Genomic DNA, 18,367 nt, shown 5'->3' with positions numbered 1-18,367 from the left:
CATGTCTGTCCCCTTCTAGAATAGGCCAAACCACCTCCCTGTGCAGACTTGAGCGCTCTTTCCTGTTTCAGGTATAAGCCCCCCAAAAGAAGTCTGCCTCTCCTCTCCCCTGTACGTTAGGCAGGAAGGCAAATGGTGCTCCATAAATGTCTGTCGCCCCCTGGTCTCCCTGCAGCCCTGGTGTGGGGACGTGCAAATGGGTGGGTGTTGGGGGAGAAGTGTGTTCAGCTGCCACCTCTCTACAGTTTCACCTTTGGGAGGAGAAGACACGTAGCAGTTTCTAGGCATGGTAAAAAGAAAAAAAAATAAAGCTCATGGGAACTATGAGTAACTCAAAGCAGAGGTGATTTCCCGTCCAGCGTAGGCAAGACACAGAGCAGTGAGATAATGCCCCTTTCCCGGAACAAAGGGCGTATTCACTGCCGGAGTGTGTTCCATGACACATGGGGCGGTGCAGCTGTGGGGCTCCAGTGTCCCGACCACAAAAAAGGGCCGCTCTAGGGAGATGTGCAAATATGACGAACGCTTCCAACAGACCACAAATAGGAACGCCGGGATGCGCGGGAAACGAACGAGACAAAGTGCTCACATTGACACAGGCCACCAGTTCATTTCTGCTCCATATCCTCCGGGGGACCACTGACTTGTTGCTGGGACTAAGATGAATGAGGGTGCGATGTCACTGGGGACCCAGGACTCCAGCCCTACCTCTGCTTTCACTATGGGTTGAAATGTGTAACCATAAGGATACTGAGTAATTATGTGCATTTAGCTAACGACAACAAGGACAAGAAAGGCCACCCAGAGTCGTCACTGGTACCAACAAAATTATTGGGAAGCGAGTGACTGAATTTCATCTTTTCCTATTTAAAGGATACTCTTTCTATTTAAAGCACGTGAACCAATTCCTCTCCACTGAATATCCACAAGGTTAATTTTTTTAAGCCACATGGCTACTATTTCAAGATTTTTGCATATCGATACATCACCTTCTGAGTTGGAATGTACTCTTTAAAAAGAAAATAGTCTATGTTCTGAAACAATTAATTGAAAAAATGCTATTCTGGTTAAGAAACAGAATCGCTTTAGGCCAAAGCCAGACGTGCCATTCTCCATTCACTAGGGGAATAAATGTGAAACAATTCGGAATGCAAATGTAAAATGTAAACGCTCATATATTTACCTGTGAACAATGTATTAATACTCTACTTTTGTGCAGTGCACAAAGTATGACACTGAGAGGGGAAATACTCAGAGCACTGAGGGCCTGGGGACATGAACCCTCACCTGGCCGCATGACCGTCACAGCCATCTGCCCAGCAGTGTCCTCTGCCCGCTTATACCACACGCCGCTGGGGCTGGGCAGCCACTCCTCCACACGGCAGCTGTAGGTCCCACTGTCCTGCACGGCCACGTTCTGGATGAAGAGCCGGTACACGCCGGGGGAAGGGCTCTCCAAATGCAGCCGCCCCTTCAAGTTGTTTTTGGCCGCCTGCTCCCCATAGTGGAAGGTAGCCTCGCGGCTCAGGTGGGCCACAGTCTCCCGCTCCGGGTGGTTGGGCTTCCACACAAACCACTCCACCACGAGCTGGGAGGTCACACTGGTGCGGTTCAACACCACACACTCCAGCTGCACCTGCTGTGTCTCCAGGACTGACAGATTCCCCTGCGCTTGGCTGAGCCTCAGGCGGCTGTCTAGAAAGGCAAGGAAAGATGTATTAGCTTCACAGAACAACAGGCAACTCGCATGCACCCTTTCCACGTGCAAGCCCACGGATGCCTTCCCCGTACTGAAGGGCAGCAGCCCACTCAGTTAGCAGAAACGTTTCCCAGGTGCAGCACCCTGCATGTTCTGAGTCCCTTGATCACATGTCCGAGTGTGCGGATTGCAAGCAGTTCATGGAAACGCTGTCCCCCAATTTCTGTCTCATCGGTTCAGATGCATAGGACAGGACGAGCACGAGGTATAGACAACTCCACATCCAAGTAAGAGCACCCCGTGAGCCTACGGGCTGGCTGGGAAGGGCCAGGCAGGAAAGGGCATGGTGAGACCCCCTTTTGAACCAAGAGCAAATTTTGAAAACTGACCACATGATGGCTAGAATATGCTGGACTGTCCACCACAAAAGAACTGCAGACGAGACAGTTAAATATGTTCCTGAGTTGGCTTACGAATTGCAGTTCTTACTTTCTCGGGTTCTCTCTCAAGGTGAGAACAGAACAGATCTGACCTTAGTAAAGAGAAGCCTGATACTGATGGAACCGGTGACTTGAAAACTCAGCCAATCAGATTCTCCTCCAGAGAAAAAGTGTCACTGATGATGGTATGCCTGATGACGTGCGTGTGATTTCATAAAAGGTGCTGATGAGCCTATCTGGACCAGGGGGGTCAAAAACCTACAAAACTGTAAAAGCATAGAAGCACCCGGGGAAGGACACCTCCTGAGTAATACCCGAGGAGGGGGTAGGGCCATGCACGAGCACTTTTTACTTTTTTTACACTTCAAAACTGTCGGAATATTTTGCCATGCAATGCAGTAACTTTTGTAATTAAAAGGTCAAAAAATTAAAATAACAGAAAAAACGGGTGCCTGGGTGGCTCATTTGGTAAAGGTTCCGGGTCAGGTCATGATCTCAGGGTCATGAGACCAAGCCCCGTGTCAGGCTCCACACTTAGGGCAGACTCTGCTAGAGATTCTCTCTCTCCCTCTCCCTCTGCCCCCCCGCCCCGCACACTCGCTCTCTCTCAAATAAACAAAATCTTAGAAAAAAATAACAGAAAAAATATTTTAAATAACCAGTCTCCTGAAAATATACATGTACATATATGCGTGCACGTGTGTACATGTGTATGAAGATACTAACTCTGGTTGTCTCTGGGTTGAAAGATTATTTTCTTCTCTTTTTGTGTGTTTTCCAAAAGCTCTAAAGACATATTCTTTGTCATCAGGAAAAGAAGGAGAGGGGTGGTGCATGGAGAAAAAGAACTAGAAGCAGGGGAAGAAAAAAACAACAAACAAAAAAATCACTGAAAAGGAGGGATGTGTTGTTTTCATCAGTGTCCTGTGAGTTTTCTGTTTATAGTGTTAGTATTCCCACAAACAGAGATCTCACGAAATGTGTTTTGACAAACATCCGTGCAGCCCTGTGCGTTGGCCCAGTTAGCTCGCTCTAAGTCTGTAGTCTCAGATGGGGAAATTCCCTCGATAAATTTAGGATCCACTGAGAATCTCTTAGTTTCTGCACAACTGAGCAAAGGCAAAGGATGAATGGTGACTAAGGGGGAACTCGAGGTGGGTGGGGGATCATGTCCTCCCAGCAGAGAAAGTGACCAAAACTGAAAACAGACAGGAAGAACAGAAACCTAAAAGAACATCTGTGGGCCAAATGACAACTGGCAGTTTCCAAAAGCCCCAAGGACTGGCCTGAGGTCTCTGGAAAAACCAAGAGGGATAATGCAGACCAGAGCTTCCTTCGCAATGCACCCGCAGAAGGGCTCACGGGAGTGTCACCGTGAGGCGCTGAGAATCCCACATTGGGGCAATCTTAGCAATACAACATCCCGAGGGAAGAGAGGGGGAATGGCCCCTCTGCATTCACTGTGGGCCAGGCCACATCCTGTCCCCTGCATCTGGTTCCATGCGCTGTCTGAACAAATGTTTACTGAGGCCTCCTGGGAGACAAGCCGTGGGAACAGAAAGGTGAAGAATATATACACACACGCGCGTATTTACTTCTCTACATAATACATAATATCTGGTCATAAATGCATTTCCATAAATACGAACAAGCAGTTCATAATTACTCACATACGAATGGGTAAATAAACAGAATGCCAGGTGGTGAGCTATGCTATGCAGGGGATAGGGAAAGGGGTACAGGGTGACTAGGGTGCTATTTTAATTAAAATGAGCTAGAAACACCTCTGAGGAAGAATGAGATCAATGGATATCTATGGTCAACATGTTCCAGGCTAAGAGAACAGTCAGTACAAAGGCCCTGGGGTGTTCGAGGAAAGCAGCCATTCGTTCCTTATTCAATCAGTATTTATTAAGGGTGCCATACCAGTGGCTGAAAATACAAAGACACAGCCCTGTCCTCAAAGTACTTAAAGAACTGCGGAAAAGAATTGCAAACAAATAATTATTATGCAAGGTATTTTATAAGGAAAAAGGAACCACTGGTGATATGGGAGAAAGCAGAGAAGGCTTCCTGGAGGTGGTGCTGAGTGAAGTCTCGGGGATGGAGTGAAGAGAGGGGAGAAGCAGCAGGAGAGGGTTGTTCCAGGCAGAGAGGACAACATAAATGAAGGTATGGAGATGGGACGTGGGCGCAACAGAGCACCCCGGCCCATCAGGAAGGACAGGCTAGCCACAATAGATTATAGGCCATGCAGGAATGAGGGATAGAGAGGGAGCTTAAGGCTGCATCATGTGGAGAGTTCAAAGAACTAGGGCTCTTTAACAAGGAGAAGGGGAGACTGACAGGGGCCCCCTTCATGCATGAAAAGATATGACCCAAACTTATTCTGGGTTGTTCCACGGGCAGATCTAAAACCTGGAGGGGAATTCCATGGAGTGGGTTTTTCGAAGAGCAGGGCTGCCCTGCAGTGGATGGAACGCAGTCCTGCAGAGGCAGGAAGCGCACTCTCCCTGGAAACGTGCCTGCAGAGGTCGGGTGCCATGCCTGGTCTGTCTGGAAGCAGAATGAGGGCTGCACCCACAGGCTCTGAGACGGGGCCAAGGGGTGCTCCACTTTGGAGACAGGAAGCCCTCCCCCCTGGGCTGAAATGGGTGGTAAGGAAGAGGGCGGGTGGAGGAGGGAGACCAGAAAGTGCCTTCCAGCCAAGAATGCCGGGTGTGGAGCTGGCACCAGCCCGAGATCCAGGGAGCAACGTGCAAACCCAGAAGGAGATCCAGGATTCGCCAGCGACCTGGCCTCACTGCCTCTTGCTCAGCACCGCTGCCCCCGGGGGGGCTCTACCTGGTGAGGAAAATGCCGTCCCTAACAGCAGAGGGGAGGGCGCTCTCCCGAGTTTGCCCTCTAGCACCAGGAGGCGCTGGGCACTCGGCAAAGCCAGCAGCCCGCACAGCAGTAGGACTACAGTCTCTGCACCTGCATCCAGCCCCAACGTGGGCCCCGCAGAGCTCTGCCACCCCCCGGGCAGTCTCTCTGCACAAAAGACACTGGCCCAGGACGGCCACGCCCTGGGTCCTTACCTGGCTGCTTCACAGTGACTTCCGTGCGCCCCGAAACCTCCTCGGCCAGCTTGTACCAGGCATAGTTGGGGCTTAGCAGCCACTCCTCCACGTGGCAGTAGTAGCTGCCACTGTCACTGACCTCGGCTCTCTGCACCGTGAGGCTGAACAAGCCCCCGGACGCGTGCCTCTCGAACTGGAGCCTGGGGCGCAGGCCTTCCTCCTCGGCGTAGGTACCGTACTCAAAGGCCGAGCTGTGCGTGGTCTTCAGGATGAGCTTGCCGTCGGCGTCCGAGGGCTTGTGGACGTACCACAGCACAGCGAAGTGGGAGTTCTGGCTGGTCTGAGACTTGACGGAGCAGCTCAGCTGGATGGGCCTGTTTTCCACCAGGGTGAGGGTCCTCTTCGACTTGCTCACCTGCAACTTTGTCACTGCAGAGGGAAAGGGGGCAATTTGGCGGGAGCGCCCCACCCCCGCCCAGGAATGTGGCCGTGCCCGGCCTCGCCTGTGGCCTCCAGGCTGGTTGTGCCCAGCACAGCTCCCGGAGGACTGAACGCGGTCGGGCTTCCTCCGAAGCCGGGCTCGGTGTGAGGGAGGCAGCACGGAGCCAGCTTCACCCCAGCATCCCGCCACCTGCATCCTCCCTGCCTCCTCTCATATCACATAGCCTCCAGGGGACTCAGCGAAAACTCAGATCTGCCCAATCACTTCCCTCCTTGGAAAGTTTAATGGCTCCCAACTGCTTACAGCCTACAAAGAAAAAATCATTCCTTTTCACAGTACAAAGTCCCTCCAGGATCCGGCTCCTGCCCAACTGTCCTGGCTCATTTCCATGACTCACCCCTCCAGTCCCCAGCCCCTCCTCTCCCCTAGTCCCCCTGCACCTCCTCCCTGAGCTCTGCTCAGTCGACCTCTCTGCCTGTCTCCTTCCACCATCTCCCCTCTGGCCCTTCTGTGCATTCGTCTTTCCTTCCCCCTTCGCCCTTCCCGTCCTAGGCCAGCAGCCCCTCTCAGTGCTGGCATCAGCACCCTCTGCATATCTTCCAGCTGTTTTCCCTTAGTCTTTCACCCTAGTCCGTGAGCTCCCTGAGAGCAGAGATCAACCTTTTCCCCGGCAGTCTGCATATATTTCTGGTGTGCCCCTCCTAAGTGTTAGGGACACCCTAAAGAACAACATCATCATGCCTAGTGGACGTTCTCTTCACTGCACCCCCCAGAGCCTGGCACAGTGCCTGGGCTTCAAAAAGTACTCGATCAATGTCTGCTGGGATATGTGGGGGAGAGCGCGCCAGAGAAATACAGTAGCAGGTAGTTACAGGATTGCTGGGGTGACCTTCCTGGGGACAGACAGAGGGAAGAGGCTGAGAAGAAAGCGGTGAGCAGTGGGACAGAACAGGATTAACTCCAGTGTCCTTCCCCCTGCCAGCTCCAAAACCGGAGGGAGGGCAGACTCCAGAGTGCCACCTGCTAATTAATGACAAGGCTCACCCTTAAGGTGGCAAGAAGCCAAGGTCTAAGGAAATATATAGCTTATGAAGGTAATCTGGGATCATCCCCACTCCATCCTTATTATACATGGCTCTGCTTCTCCCCTACCCACCATCGTCCCCCTACTGAAAAAATTTTAAATAAAGGAAAAAGACACAGCTCCAAGTTCCTCCTAGGGAGCTAACAATGAAAGCAGCTTTTGACACCCCAGTTGAAATTTCTGAAAGCCCCAGACAGTCATTTGGACACCCTGGTCACACGCAGATAAACATTCTGGGTGGCAGCGAGGATTCAGCAAGTCAAGGGATGGTGGGATCTCATACCCAGTGCCATTACTGCAAAAGCAACTCCAAGAACAAGTAACCAACCCAGTGGTGAATCAGGAGATACTCTTCACAAAGGACTGCTGAATTCACATTCCCAGAGACCTTCCCAAGCCATCAAGAACACACCAATATGAGTGGCGCCTACATGGCTCAGTCGGTCGAGCGTCTGACTCTTGATTTAGGCTCAGGTCATGATCTCAGGGTCGTAAGATCAAGCCCAGCGAAGGGCTCTGAGCTAGGCTTGGAGTCCACTTAAGATTCTCTCTCCCTCTCCCTCTGCCCCTCCCCCACCCCTCCTCTCCCACTCTCTCCAAAAAAAAAAAAAAGAACACACCAATATGAGAGAGAAATCCTACGTCCCACGCCCCACCCCTCTTTTCACCTTTTTTGTGAACAAGCCCAGTCCCCTGCCTTCTCCCTTCTTCAAACACACAAAGTCCTCCAGGGCACCCGGGAATCCAGGGCAGGGTTTACTAGTAAGCTTCCCAGCTCTGCAAACTAGATGCACTTAGCTTGCCAGTCGACTTTTCAGATCCGATTCCTGCAATACTTGAAACAACCAGCTCCCTTTTCATTCCCTTCCAACCCAATTCACCACATGCAAATGATATCTATATCAGCACAAATGATACCACCTGAATTATCTGGTTCTTGTCCAAAAAACTGGGTTGTTCAGTGTAGAGTAGAAAGAGCTTTAAAATGTATTATTAATTGGGGCTGGATTATTTTTGCAACTGTTACTAAGGAAACCTCAATTGCTATAGTAACTGCATATGTTAAACTGAAATCCTATGACTAAGCCTCAATTCAGTCACGTGGTCTGAGAACAAGAATCCAAGGAAGAGAGATGTTTTAAAGCATTTCCATTTTTTCTTTCCTTCCCATGTCAAAATATTGTGAAGTGTAGAAAAACTTGAAAGAGAGGCACTTTTGAAATTTGGTGCCTGCTTGACAGGTGGGCGAGGGGTCAGCTCCTATTCTGCACTCAGGATTTCCTCCGGCATCTCAGGGGCAAGGAGGGCCTTGCCAGAAACCCAGGAGAGCCAGCAGCTCCTGTGCCTAATTAGGAAGATCTCACAAGTCCTGTCCAGTACTGCCCTGGGCAGTGTGAAGCCTGCCTGCACCATCCTTCTCCGTAGAGGCAGGGGGGAGCCCAGCCCACTTTAGGACTGGAGGAATTTTCATCTGCATGATGCCAACACCTCACAGAGGAGTGTTGTGTAGGCTAAAGGCAACGGTCTATAGAAAGAGTTTAGCACAGAGCCTGGGATAACATAAACGTGCAATACATTTTCACTATTTCCATTTCATTTTGGTCCCTGGGTTCAGTGCCACATTCAGAGCTCACCATGAGATCCAGAACTGTCAAACTAAGTGGCAAACTTGCTACTAAACGTGGGGCCCCTGGCCCGGGCCCAGCAGCATCAGCGTCACCCGGCAACTTGTTAGAGATGCAGACTCCCGGACCCACCCCCGGCCCCCTGACTCAGAATCGGCCTCTAACAACAAGATCCCTGGGTGATTCATGTGCCCCTTAGAGCCTGAGAACGCCTGGACGGGGCCCTGCGAGTGAATGGATTTAGGGAGCGCAACAGCTCACAGGTGATGGGAGGGGCGGAGGCTGGGTTAATCCCCAGCAGTGAGTCAGCAGAAGGAAGGGGCAGGAAGAGAGGCTTCAGGGCAAGGCCCCACCTGCCCTCACAGGCTCAGGCTCAAGCTGGTGCTGCCTCCAGGGGGCGCCCCAGGCTCCCAGGACCCGGCTGTGCCTTGTTTGCGGGAAGGGCCCTTTCTTTCTGCATCTGGAGAGTTCCGTTCCTAGGCCTCTCATCTGGTGGAATATTCTGGGAGAGGCTGCTGTGTTACAGCAAGGACAGCATGGTAGGCGGTGAGAGGCATCTGGGGGAACTCGGCAGCAGGGAAGAACCGAGGCTTCACTGGCCAAACGCCCCTCCTGCGGACCCTGCTTTATGTGCACCCCCTTCACACAGAACTCCTTTCTTCCATCAGTAAAGGATTCTCTTAGACCCTGCGAGAGCTGTTACAGGCCGCCTGGCGCTGAGGTTCATTTTTTAAAGGCCTTTCTTTCCCTGCGAAATTATAAGCACCTGAAGGGCAGGGACGGTGACCCAACCATTTGCTAAGTAATTAAGAAATGGATGACTGAATAAATAGGTGATTGATCTTTTCTTGGAGGTATGGGAACGTAAAGGAGAGGCGTTTAATCCTGACTGCAACGGGAGGGACGGCGCATTTCACAGCGTGTGACATCTGAACACAGCCCTTGAAAAACAAGGAGCTGGTGTTGCCCAGGCACAGGAGGGGAGAGAGAGGGCACCCAAGAGAGGGGGGCAGGGGAGCAAAGGTGAGAACTGCTCTGTGCACCGTAATCGGGAAGGAGCAAGGGGTCAGTGCAGTAGATGAGGTTAGAAAAGTAAGCCTCCGCGGGACTGCAAGGGGCCTGGGCGCGTACCAGACGCTGACCCTCCGCGGCTCTCAGGGGGCCATCTGGGGCCATCTTGGGCCATTGGAGCCCTCCGGCATCAGCATCACCTGGGGTCTTGATGAGACCACCGACTCACAAAGGCCGCGGGTGGGGCCCAGTGACCTGTGGTTTCACGAGTGCTTCGGTGAAGTCGGAGGCTCGCCAAGTTCGAGAAGCCAGAGGTGGGGTGGTGAGGTGGCCGTGGGTAACCCAGGAGGCACGCAGAGGGAGCAGGTGAGGAGATTCGGACAGTGAAGGAGTAGAGAGAGAGAGAAGGAAGACTGTGCTTTATTAAAGACGTGTGCCAGTGACCAGAACAGTGAGGCATAGAGGGGGCCAGTGGCTGGACAGCAGACATCTGTCAAGTTGAGGGAAGCAAGTCAGCCAAGAAGGGAAAGCTACTGGGGGCGGGGGGAGCCGAAGGAGGAATGAATGAGGGTGTGTGTGTGTGTGTGTATGTGTGTCCCACCCTCTCTCAGAGGGGATGGCAAAGACACCTGCCAGTCAAGCAGTACTACGCCCTACAGTCCCTACATCCTAACCCTACACCCTGCTCTTCTCTCTCCTCGCCGTCATGCCCCACTTGAGCCCCTAGAATCTCTGCCCAACCTTACACTCGGCCCCCGCCCCCACCAGGGAGAGTGTCCTAAACCTCAGACAGGAGCTTGCTGCTCCCCGCTTAGGGCCTGCTTGTCGCTCCCAGAGACAGCAGTTCCCAGCAGGGCCACGATGCCCCCAGGTACATCAGGGAACTCTGCGGGCAGGTCTTTCCTGGGCACATTGATAAGAAGTGGGGGCAGGGGGTCTTTAGAGGACTAGAGCCGGCGATAGATGTAAACCCAGGTCTGGGATGGCTCCATGCAACGAACCTCTGCCTCAAGTCCTGCATGACTTTCAAATGACATTCGTGTGGGGGAAAACGCTGTCCCTGAGCCCAGAACCTACTTTCATTTTACTATCACAATGCCTTTTTTTTTTTTTGCATGGTTTTAATGTACGCCAGGTAAATGATGGGAGGGCTTTCCTTTGTTTTGTTCAGCACTGCTGCAAGAGTCGCTCGGGATTTCAGAAGCCGTGTCGGGGACAGCAGCGCCGCCTGGGCTGACAGGCCTGACGGTCGGTCAGTGTTTCTAGGGACAGAGCAGCAGTGTGTCCGCCCAGCATTACAACACATCATTGTGTTATGAGCTACTTTTTAAAAAAACTCATCCTTTATTCCACAATTAGGACACTGTAAGAATTTTTGAAGATTATGTGAGTATGAATGTCATACTGTCTAGGAATTTCATTTTAATAGTAAAGGGACAATTCTAAATTGTTATAAAAAGGATTATATGGGGGCACCTGGGGGAGCCTGGGTGGCTCAGTCCTTAAGCGTCTGCCTTTGGCTCACGGTGTGATCCCAGCGTTCCGGGATCGAACCCCACGTCGGGCTTCTCCCCTGGAAGCCTGCTTCTTCCTCTCCCACTTCCCCTCCTTGTGTTCCCTCTCTCTCTCTGGCTGTCTCTGTCAAATGAATAAATAAAATCTTTTAAAAAAATTAAAAAAATATATATGGGGGCTCCTGGGTGGCTCAGTCATTAAGCGTCTGCCTTCGGCTCGGGGCGTGATCCCAGGGTCTTGGGATTGAGCCCTGCATCGGGCTCCCTGCTCTGCTGGGAGCCTGCTTCTTCCTCTCCCACTACCCCTGCTTGTGTTCCCTCTCTCGCTGGCTGTCTCTCTCTCTCTCTGTCAAATAAATAAATAAAAAATCTTAAAAAAAAAAAAAGGATTATATGATCTGAGCATGATCGGAACTCCTGATTGCTCAGTTTAGAATGTTCTTATTTAACAAATTTATAGATTTCTTTCTATGTGCTGAGCACTGTTGTAAGCACTTCATAAATATTGATTATTTGCTCCCTGCCAGATCTATGAAATAAGTATTATTATCCCCGATTTTAGAGATACTGGCCAAGGTCACACTGCTGATGAATGGTAGAGCCAAGATTCAAACCCAGGCTGCCTGGTCTGTCCTTGCTTTCAACCATCACATATGATGACCCTCCACGCTTCGGTGACTAAAATTTAGGGCTCCCCTGGCCCTCGCCAACATACCTGGGGCCAGAGCCCTCCCTAACCCCATGCTTCAGTCACATCAAAACATGCATGCTGCTTCCTCCCTCAATGATGTTCTTTGTACAGTCTGTTCCAAGCCTGAACTGTCCCACTGCCCACGCCCACACAAGCCAATTCCCTCCTCGGGCCCATCCCCCAGGCCACCTCTCCCACCACCCCTGTGACTCTTCCCCGAGCTTCTGTCTTTCCAGGCCGCAGGACAGTCAGCCAGGCAGGAACGGACACACACCCCTGTCTGCAGCTGCAGCACCCAGCATGGAAACTGGCACACAGTAGGTGCTCAAACATGCCTGCAGAAGGCAGCGGGAGGGAGGAGCAAGGAAAAAGTAGCAAAAGTCTGGAAGCGGAAACAGCTAATTAGTAGTAACCCAGACATGCCCTGTCTGTCCCACCTGTCTGCAGACAGAGCAGTGACCCTTATGCGGTGACTGCAAACAGGTGCACCTGGCATCACCATGACAACGAGGCCTGAGGAGGTGGGGGAGGGCTGGGGACTCCCCTAGGGCTCTGGCACTGCTGCTCCGTCTCTGAGCACTCGGCAGGCAGAAGCCACATGCACCCGGCGTGCAAGGAGAATGAACCCCAGGTTCTCCTAAAAAAAAACGTAGGGGCCAATACCACTTGGGATGAGGCAGGCTGTCACTTACCAGACTGTGACAAGGACAGCTACTGTTCACATGCCCTGGGCCCATGCAAGTCAAAGAAAAAAGCGCTCAGCCTTCCCAATCTGCCAGGTCAGCAATAAGAAATTGGAGAAAACGGATTTGGCAGCATCCACAGGGTATTAAATATTCATCCTGACTACCCATCAGTAAAATCCCAGCAGAATACACCCACTGACAAGTCGGCTTTCTACACCGGAGGCTCTCCTCTTGGAAGCTTGTTTATTGCTTTGTCAATTTGAATGTGCAATATTTAATAGCCAGACCAAGAGAGGGTCGTAAACATTTGGAAAATGAGTGCTGACATTTCCCTTATTGCTTCTGTATTTAGGGATATGTAATTGGAGGGTGTTTTTTGGTGCTAAAGAAAATCAGAAGGAAGAAAAGCAACGCTTGGAAATTCTTAAAAGAGAAAAGAATTGATTAAGAGCAAAGAATCGAATATGTTGAACTGGCTTAAAGTCTTGCCTAAATGCCCCTTGGGGGTCACACTCTGTGATCGATGGGAGTCAGGCTAAGCTAAATCAACAAAATGGGAGTGATGGCATTCCTTGAAGATTTCCTTGCGGACACGCAAATGGAACAGGAAGTAGGTAAAAAGAATGGTCAATAATCGATCCACAATCGATCATGCCATCCAGCCAGAGATTTTAATGAATCAAATACCTGTGATGTGGTCAGGTCAGCAGGTGGCCCTGGCAAGGACCAGTCTGGGGCACAGATCACACAGAGCCCTTTGGGAGCAGGTGACATGAACAGTGAAAGGCGATACACGGACCAGCAGGAGAGAGCCAACAGTCCCTGAGTTTCTCTATGATTCTGTTGGAATAAGAGTATTTGACAAAATATTCTTAAAAGGGGGTGAGGGCAGGTAGTGGGGGACTCTCCCATGGAAAACACCAGAGCAGGGATAAGAAGCCGTGTTTTGAGGGGCAAGGAATGGAGGGGAGTAAAAGAAGAGAAGCCAGTGCTGGTTTTGAGCTCTGCTATCCCCAAGTCTTAGGAGCCATCTTGTGGTAGAAGTTTGAAGAATCGGGAGTTAGAGGAGGCATAAATTAAACTCCCACACCATTAGCAGACTGGAACCTCTCCGGGTACCTTGTGACCCCCACTTGAAAAAAGCAAATTTAAGTATTTGCTAACGGGTTTCACGAAATCAAGGATGGTAAACCAGAGAGAGGAGAGGTCAAATAAAAGTACCTGGTCCCAAAGAGGATCCCTGAGAAGAAAAAAAATAAATAATTGTCCAGAAAATATGCAATATAATAAAATTAAGAGCTTGGGTTCTGGAGCCAGACTGCCTGTCTGGATTTGAATCTTGCTTCTGCCTCTTATTATGCATCGTTGGATAGCTTATTTAACGTCTGTGTCAGTGTTCTCATCTATAAAATGGGTGGAACATGGTATTGTAAGAACCAAGGAAGCTATTGCGTATAAAGCATTCAGGATGGTGACGGAAACACAAGAAATGCTCCATAAAGATTAGCTGCCCTGTCATTGTTACTGTTTTAATGACTACAACCGCCCGTGCTGGGACTCCTCCACGCCGGAGAGCTCCAAAGAGAAACTTCTTCTATTACTGACTGTTAACGGAATGCGGAAAGCATAATCTCGGACTATATGGCCGTAAAGTCAAAGTCCCCCTTTCATCATCCTGCCCCACTGCTTTGTAACCACGCGCACGTGGATTCAACCCCCGACCTCGCACCCGTCATGTACTTGACTTGGGCAAGGCAGAACCTCTCTGAGCCTCAGTTACTCCATTTGTAAAGTGGGACAGCAGTAGCCTCCGCCCAGGGTAGCGGGTGACGAGGACATGAGATCACACACACCAAGTGTCTGTCACCATCAGCCCCCTGGTATTTTCTGCTTCTACTTTCCCCCTACGAAGGCACAGTACCAACCAGAGTGTGGGGGGCAGGGAGGAAAAACGAACATGAAGCTCCTTGGAAAAGATGAAGTGCTAACTGCATAAATATTTAATAGAGGAGAGACGGTAACGTTAAGAGGGATGCACTCTCCCCAGTGCGTCAGCCACTCCCTGGGCGGTGGCACGGGGCCCCAGCACCCACCCGGATCTCTGCAGCCTCCAGAGGGCCTCTGGGAGTGCATTACTGCTCACCTCTGAGCACAGGCCACGGGACCAACAGCCCCTCCCAAGGTGCCCTCGCCAGTCTGCTCCTTCTCGCTCAACACTGAAAGCACAAACCAATTCGGCACAAGCCACAAGGACGCGAGACAGTCCTCAGAGCAGATCCTTAGCCCCTGGCTCTCCAGCTACATTTTCCACCCAGGACGAATGAGATGGTGTGATGGAAAATGGAGACCCCTGGAAGTTGGGGAGACCAAGGCCCACCGGCAGCGGCAATCTCAGTTTTGCACTTGACAAGCTGGCTGGCCGCCATCACATCTCCTAAGGAGTGTGGGTTTCTTCGCGGAGAAACCACAACGGGGATACAAACATCTCCATCGTTTCACTGATGGGTGAATTTTTAAGACAAACCCATCGGTGCTGAGCACAAAGCCTGGCACCCAAGAGGTACTTAACACATCTCTATCCCTTATTCTCTTTGGTAATCCCATAAATTAATCAGAATCCAAATAACTGGAACCTTTGATGAGTGAATTCCTGAGCCTTTCCTTATGTCCTCCAGCCTTAGATTCCAAATAGGGACAGAAACAAGCAAGTATTAGGAACCGATTCAAAAAGGCAATGTCAGGCAAGGTCCTGGGGTGAGCACTAAGCCTACCTTTTACAGCTGCAGACCCACGTGACAGGCGCCGTGGCTCACAACACGGACCTCGAGGGCCAGAGGAGACCACAAAATGTGCAATTACAATCAGAACGTCCTAGTCAGTGAGGCAGGCAAGTGTGTCCCTTGGCAATTCTACAACACGAGGTCACACAAAATGGGGTCTCTGCTTAACCCTCCATTAACCCAAAAATCCACTTACATAGCACAACGTCTTCTCTGAGCTTCTTGTGGCCCGGGCTTAGGCTCTAATTGGCCAAGGAACCCCTTCCCATCATTTACACAACCTGCTTGTTCCAAACTTGAGTACAGAACAGAGCTTTTATGGGGTTAGAAGAGGCCAAGGGTAAGTTCAGACAAGACCACTGTGACCTTATGATGTGGTAGAGCAGACCAGGTTGGACACTAACCACAGCTGTGAGCGGGCAGAAAGCCCTCCTTGCATGGCGTTCAAACTATCTTTGCGAAGTGGGTGGGTCACAAAGTCAGAAAAACATCTTTGCAGAGTCACTTCTTATCCAAACCACCCTTCACTGCGTGGGTGCCTGCACTTTCCTGTTCCAGGCCCCGGAGGCAGCAGGAAAGCAGGGCCTCCAGCCTGGACTCAACCTGCCACCAGCTTCCAACCAAGCAGGAGAGGGGACAGACACTGGGGACACCATAAAAGCACATGTACGTACCCCCTCCTGTGCATTAGGAAAAGGGTCCAATGAAGGAACGACTGCAGAGTGTCCCGCCTCCCCCACCCCCACGGAGGCTTCCCAAATTAGTGTGGCCTTACCGACTGCTGTGAGGGACCCTGCCTCCAGAGGGGAAGGGAATTCATTCAAGTGCAGTGTGGGAAGCCAGAGCCAGGGTCGGGAAATGGCATGGGAGAAAGACACACAAGGTTTCAAACCCTGGCTCCACCCTTTACCAGTTATGTGATCCTGGCCTAGTCATGGAATCTTTCCTGGGCTTGTTGTGAAATTCTCATAAAACCAGCGAGCCTAAGCACCTGCCACAAGGAGATATACTCAGTCAGTGCCTCTCACGTTCCCTCTCACGTTCAACATTCCTTATCTGCCAACAGGGGACCACGGTCCTTCCTCCACGCTGTTGTTGCAAGGATTATAGGAGATGACATTAAGTAAAGAGACAGAGTCTAAAAAGACATGACAACTAAAAGTGGTTTGTAATCCCTGATTGGATCCTGGTTTGGAAGAAAAAAAGAAGAAAAACTATACAGGATATTATAGGGACAATGAGGGAAATGCTGGTAACACCCCACAATTGTGTTGAATTCCTGGGCCTGACGGCAGTGTCCTCGTTGGACAGGAGAGTGTCCTTGTTCTCAGGAGGCACCCACTGAAGTACTGAGGAGCAGGAGACCTGACCCCTGCCACTGACCCTCGAATGGTTCAAAACCAATGACACGAACCAACCAGAGGAGGAAACAAATACAGTAAGATGTCAGCCACTGACCAGTTAGACCAGCGAATGGCAATCTCACGGCCACCTGAAGATTTGAAATTTCTCCACCTACAAAGCTGGGACGTGACAGCAGCCCTGCCGAGGGTTCGATGTGCACCCCCTCCCTCCCCGCGTGGCTGGCACCCAGGGGCAAGCACCCGCGACACCCCCCCCCCCCCGAGCCCCTGACCTGGCTGCAGCACCCTGATCTCCAGAAGGTTGGAGGTCCGCTCGGCCAGCCGTGTCCAGGTGTTGTTGTAATTCCTCCGCCACAGCTCGGCCACGCACTGGTACTTGCCCGCCTCCGTGTCACTGGCCCGGCTGATGCTCAGACGCACGTTGTTGCTTGACTCGGCCTTCTCGATGGCCGTTCGGGTTCGGAAGCTGGAGGACCTGTCCCCCCACTGGACCCCTCCGTCCCGGGTGAAGGTCACCAGGTCATGGAACTCGAGGGTGCCTACCGGCTGGAACCGCCACATCACTGACACGGGGACCCGGGCAGGGTAATGGGGCTTGATGATACACTGCAGGTCGAAGGAGTCGCTGTAGGTCACCCCCGGCGTGCGGGAGATTGCTGTGACCGCGAAGCCCATTTCTGGAGAGAGAGCAGAGAGACTCCGGCTAGGGGAGACAGCTGGCTTTCCCAGGGCAGTGTGCCACAGTGATGCGGCTGTTGGGAAAGCTAGCGGAGCAGAGCCAAGGCTCTGGGTCTCTCCTGCTGCCCAGGCCAGTGTTACTTTATCTCTCACGTTGAAGCACCAGCCCAAAAGATCGCAAGACCCCACACACAGAGGCCAGAGGCAATTCTCCCTGAGCAGCACTAAGCAAATCCTTTCCAATGAAACCTTCATGTCGACCTGCCTCTCAACAGTCCCCTCCCAGGGACTGAGGTCATGCGGGCAGAGCCATTCCAGAAATCTTGGAGATCTTAGGATCTCCATGCTAAAACAGGAGAAAAAAAAGCCCCCAGGGCAACTTCATTCATTGCCTGCATGGTGGACACAGCTTCCAGCCCCGACGCCTCCTCTGTCTGGTCTGCAGCGCACTGGGGCTTGAACAGGGGAGGCAGATGGAGGACATGTCCCACCTTCCCTGGGCTGGGCAGCGGAGGCTTGCTCACCCGTCTTCTTTCTACTTTCCTTGTGAAATCCAGGGGAGATGGGCAGTGAGGGAGCCACGGCAGGTGGTCTGACCTTGAGCAGGTGGGGACCTGGGGTGACGTGGGCTTCTGCAGTCACAGTAGGCTATGTGGCTCTCAAGACTCCTTATGGACGGGCAGCAGACTAATCCCTGATACCAACTGCTCAGTGGGGGTGATCTGAGGTCCTTCACCTTGAAACGCTGCTTAATAGTAATGCATTGGTTATGGTCATAAAACTGGGAACAGCCAGCATTTACTGAGCACCGTGTGGCAGGCGTGCCAACTGCTGTTCTTCCGCCACACTTCACCGAATCCTCAAAATGACCTTGTAGGACAAGAAGGCGCACCATCCGTTTCTTATGGACGAGGAAGAGGCGTGGAGAGCCTAAATGAACTGCCCACGGACAAGCTGCTAGTCGGTGGCAGTCAGGGCTCTTATCAGGTGGTGTTACCCCAGGGACGTGGTTAAAGGCACAGACCCCTGAGCCAGATGCCCGACTGTGACACTTTCTAGTTGTGTGATGTTGAGCAAATTACTTCATTTCTCTCTGCCTCTATTTCCCCATCCGTAAAATGGGTCCTTATGAGGATGAAATGAGTTGCTATGTGCAACATACTTGGCATGGGATAGTACCTGGCACATGCCATATTTTGTTGGATATGTCACTTGCCAAAGAAACAAAATACACACAAAGGAAAGTACTTTAAATTCCATGGGTGAAAGACCAGGCACAGAATTAATCTTT

The 18,367-nt window shown here is 51.5% G+C and overlaps 1 protein-coding gene across 3 annotated transcripts in view; it reads right to left on the bottom strand.

The window, feature by feature from the left end:
- Positions 1 to 18,367, bottom strand: part of IGSF3 (immunoglobulin superfamily member 3) — a 92,645-nt gene that overhangs the window by 7,557 nt on the left and 66,721 nt on the right. For all 3 annotated transcript variants that reach the window (XM_057310341.1, XM_026483666.4, XM_057310342.1), the window contains 3 exons: positions 16,671 to 17,075; positions 5,220 to 5,630; positions 1,288 to 1,695 (listed from right to left, as the gene is read on the bottom strand). In XM_057310341.1, coding sequence (XP_057166324.1) covers positions 1,288 to 1,695; positions 5,220 to 5,630; positions 16,671 to 17,075 — 1,224 coding nt within the window. The remainder of the gene's footprint in view (positions 1 to 1,287; positions 1,696 to 5,219; positions 5,631 to 16,670; positions 17,076 to 18,367) is intronic.

Source organism: Ursus arctos, unplaced genomic scaffold, assembly GCF_023065955.2.
Source record: "Ursus arctos isolate Adak ecotype North America unplaced genomic scaffold, UrsArc2.0 scaffold_12, whole genome shotgun sequence".
NCBI lineage: Eukaryota > Metazoa > Chordata > Mammalia > Carnivora > Ursidae > Ursus > Ursus arctos.
The sequence above is the reverse complement of the archived record's forward strand: the minus strand, read 5'-3'. Positions and strand labels throughout refer to the sequence as shown.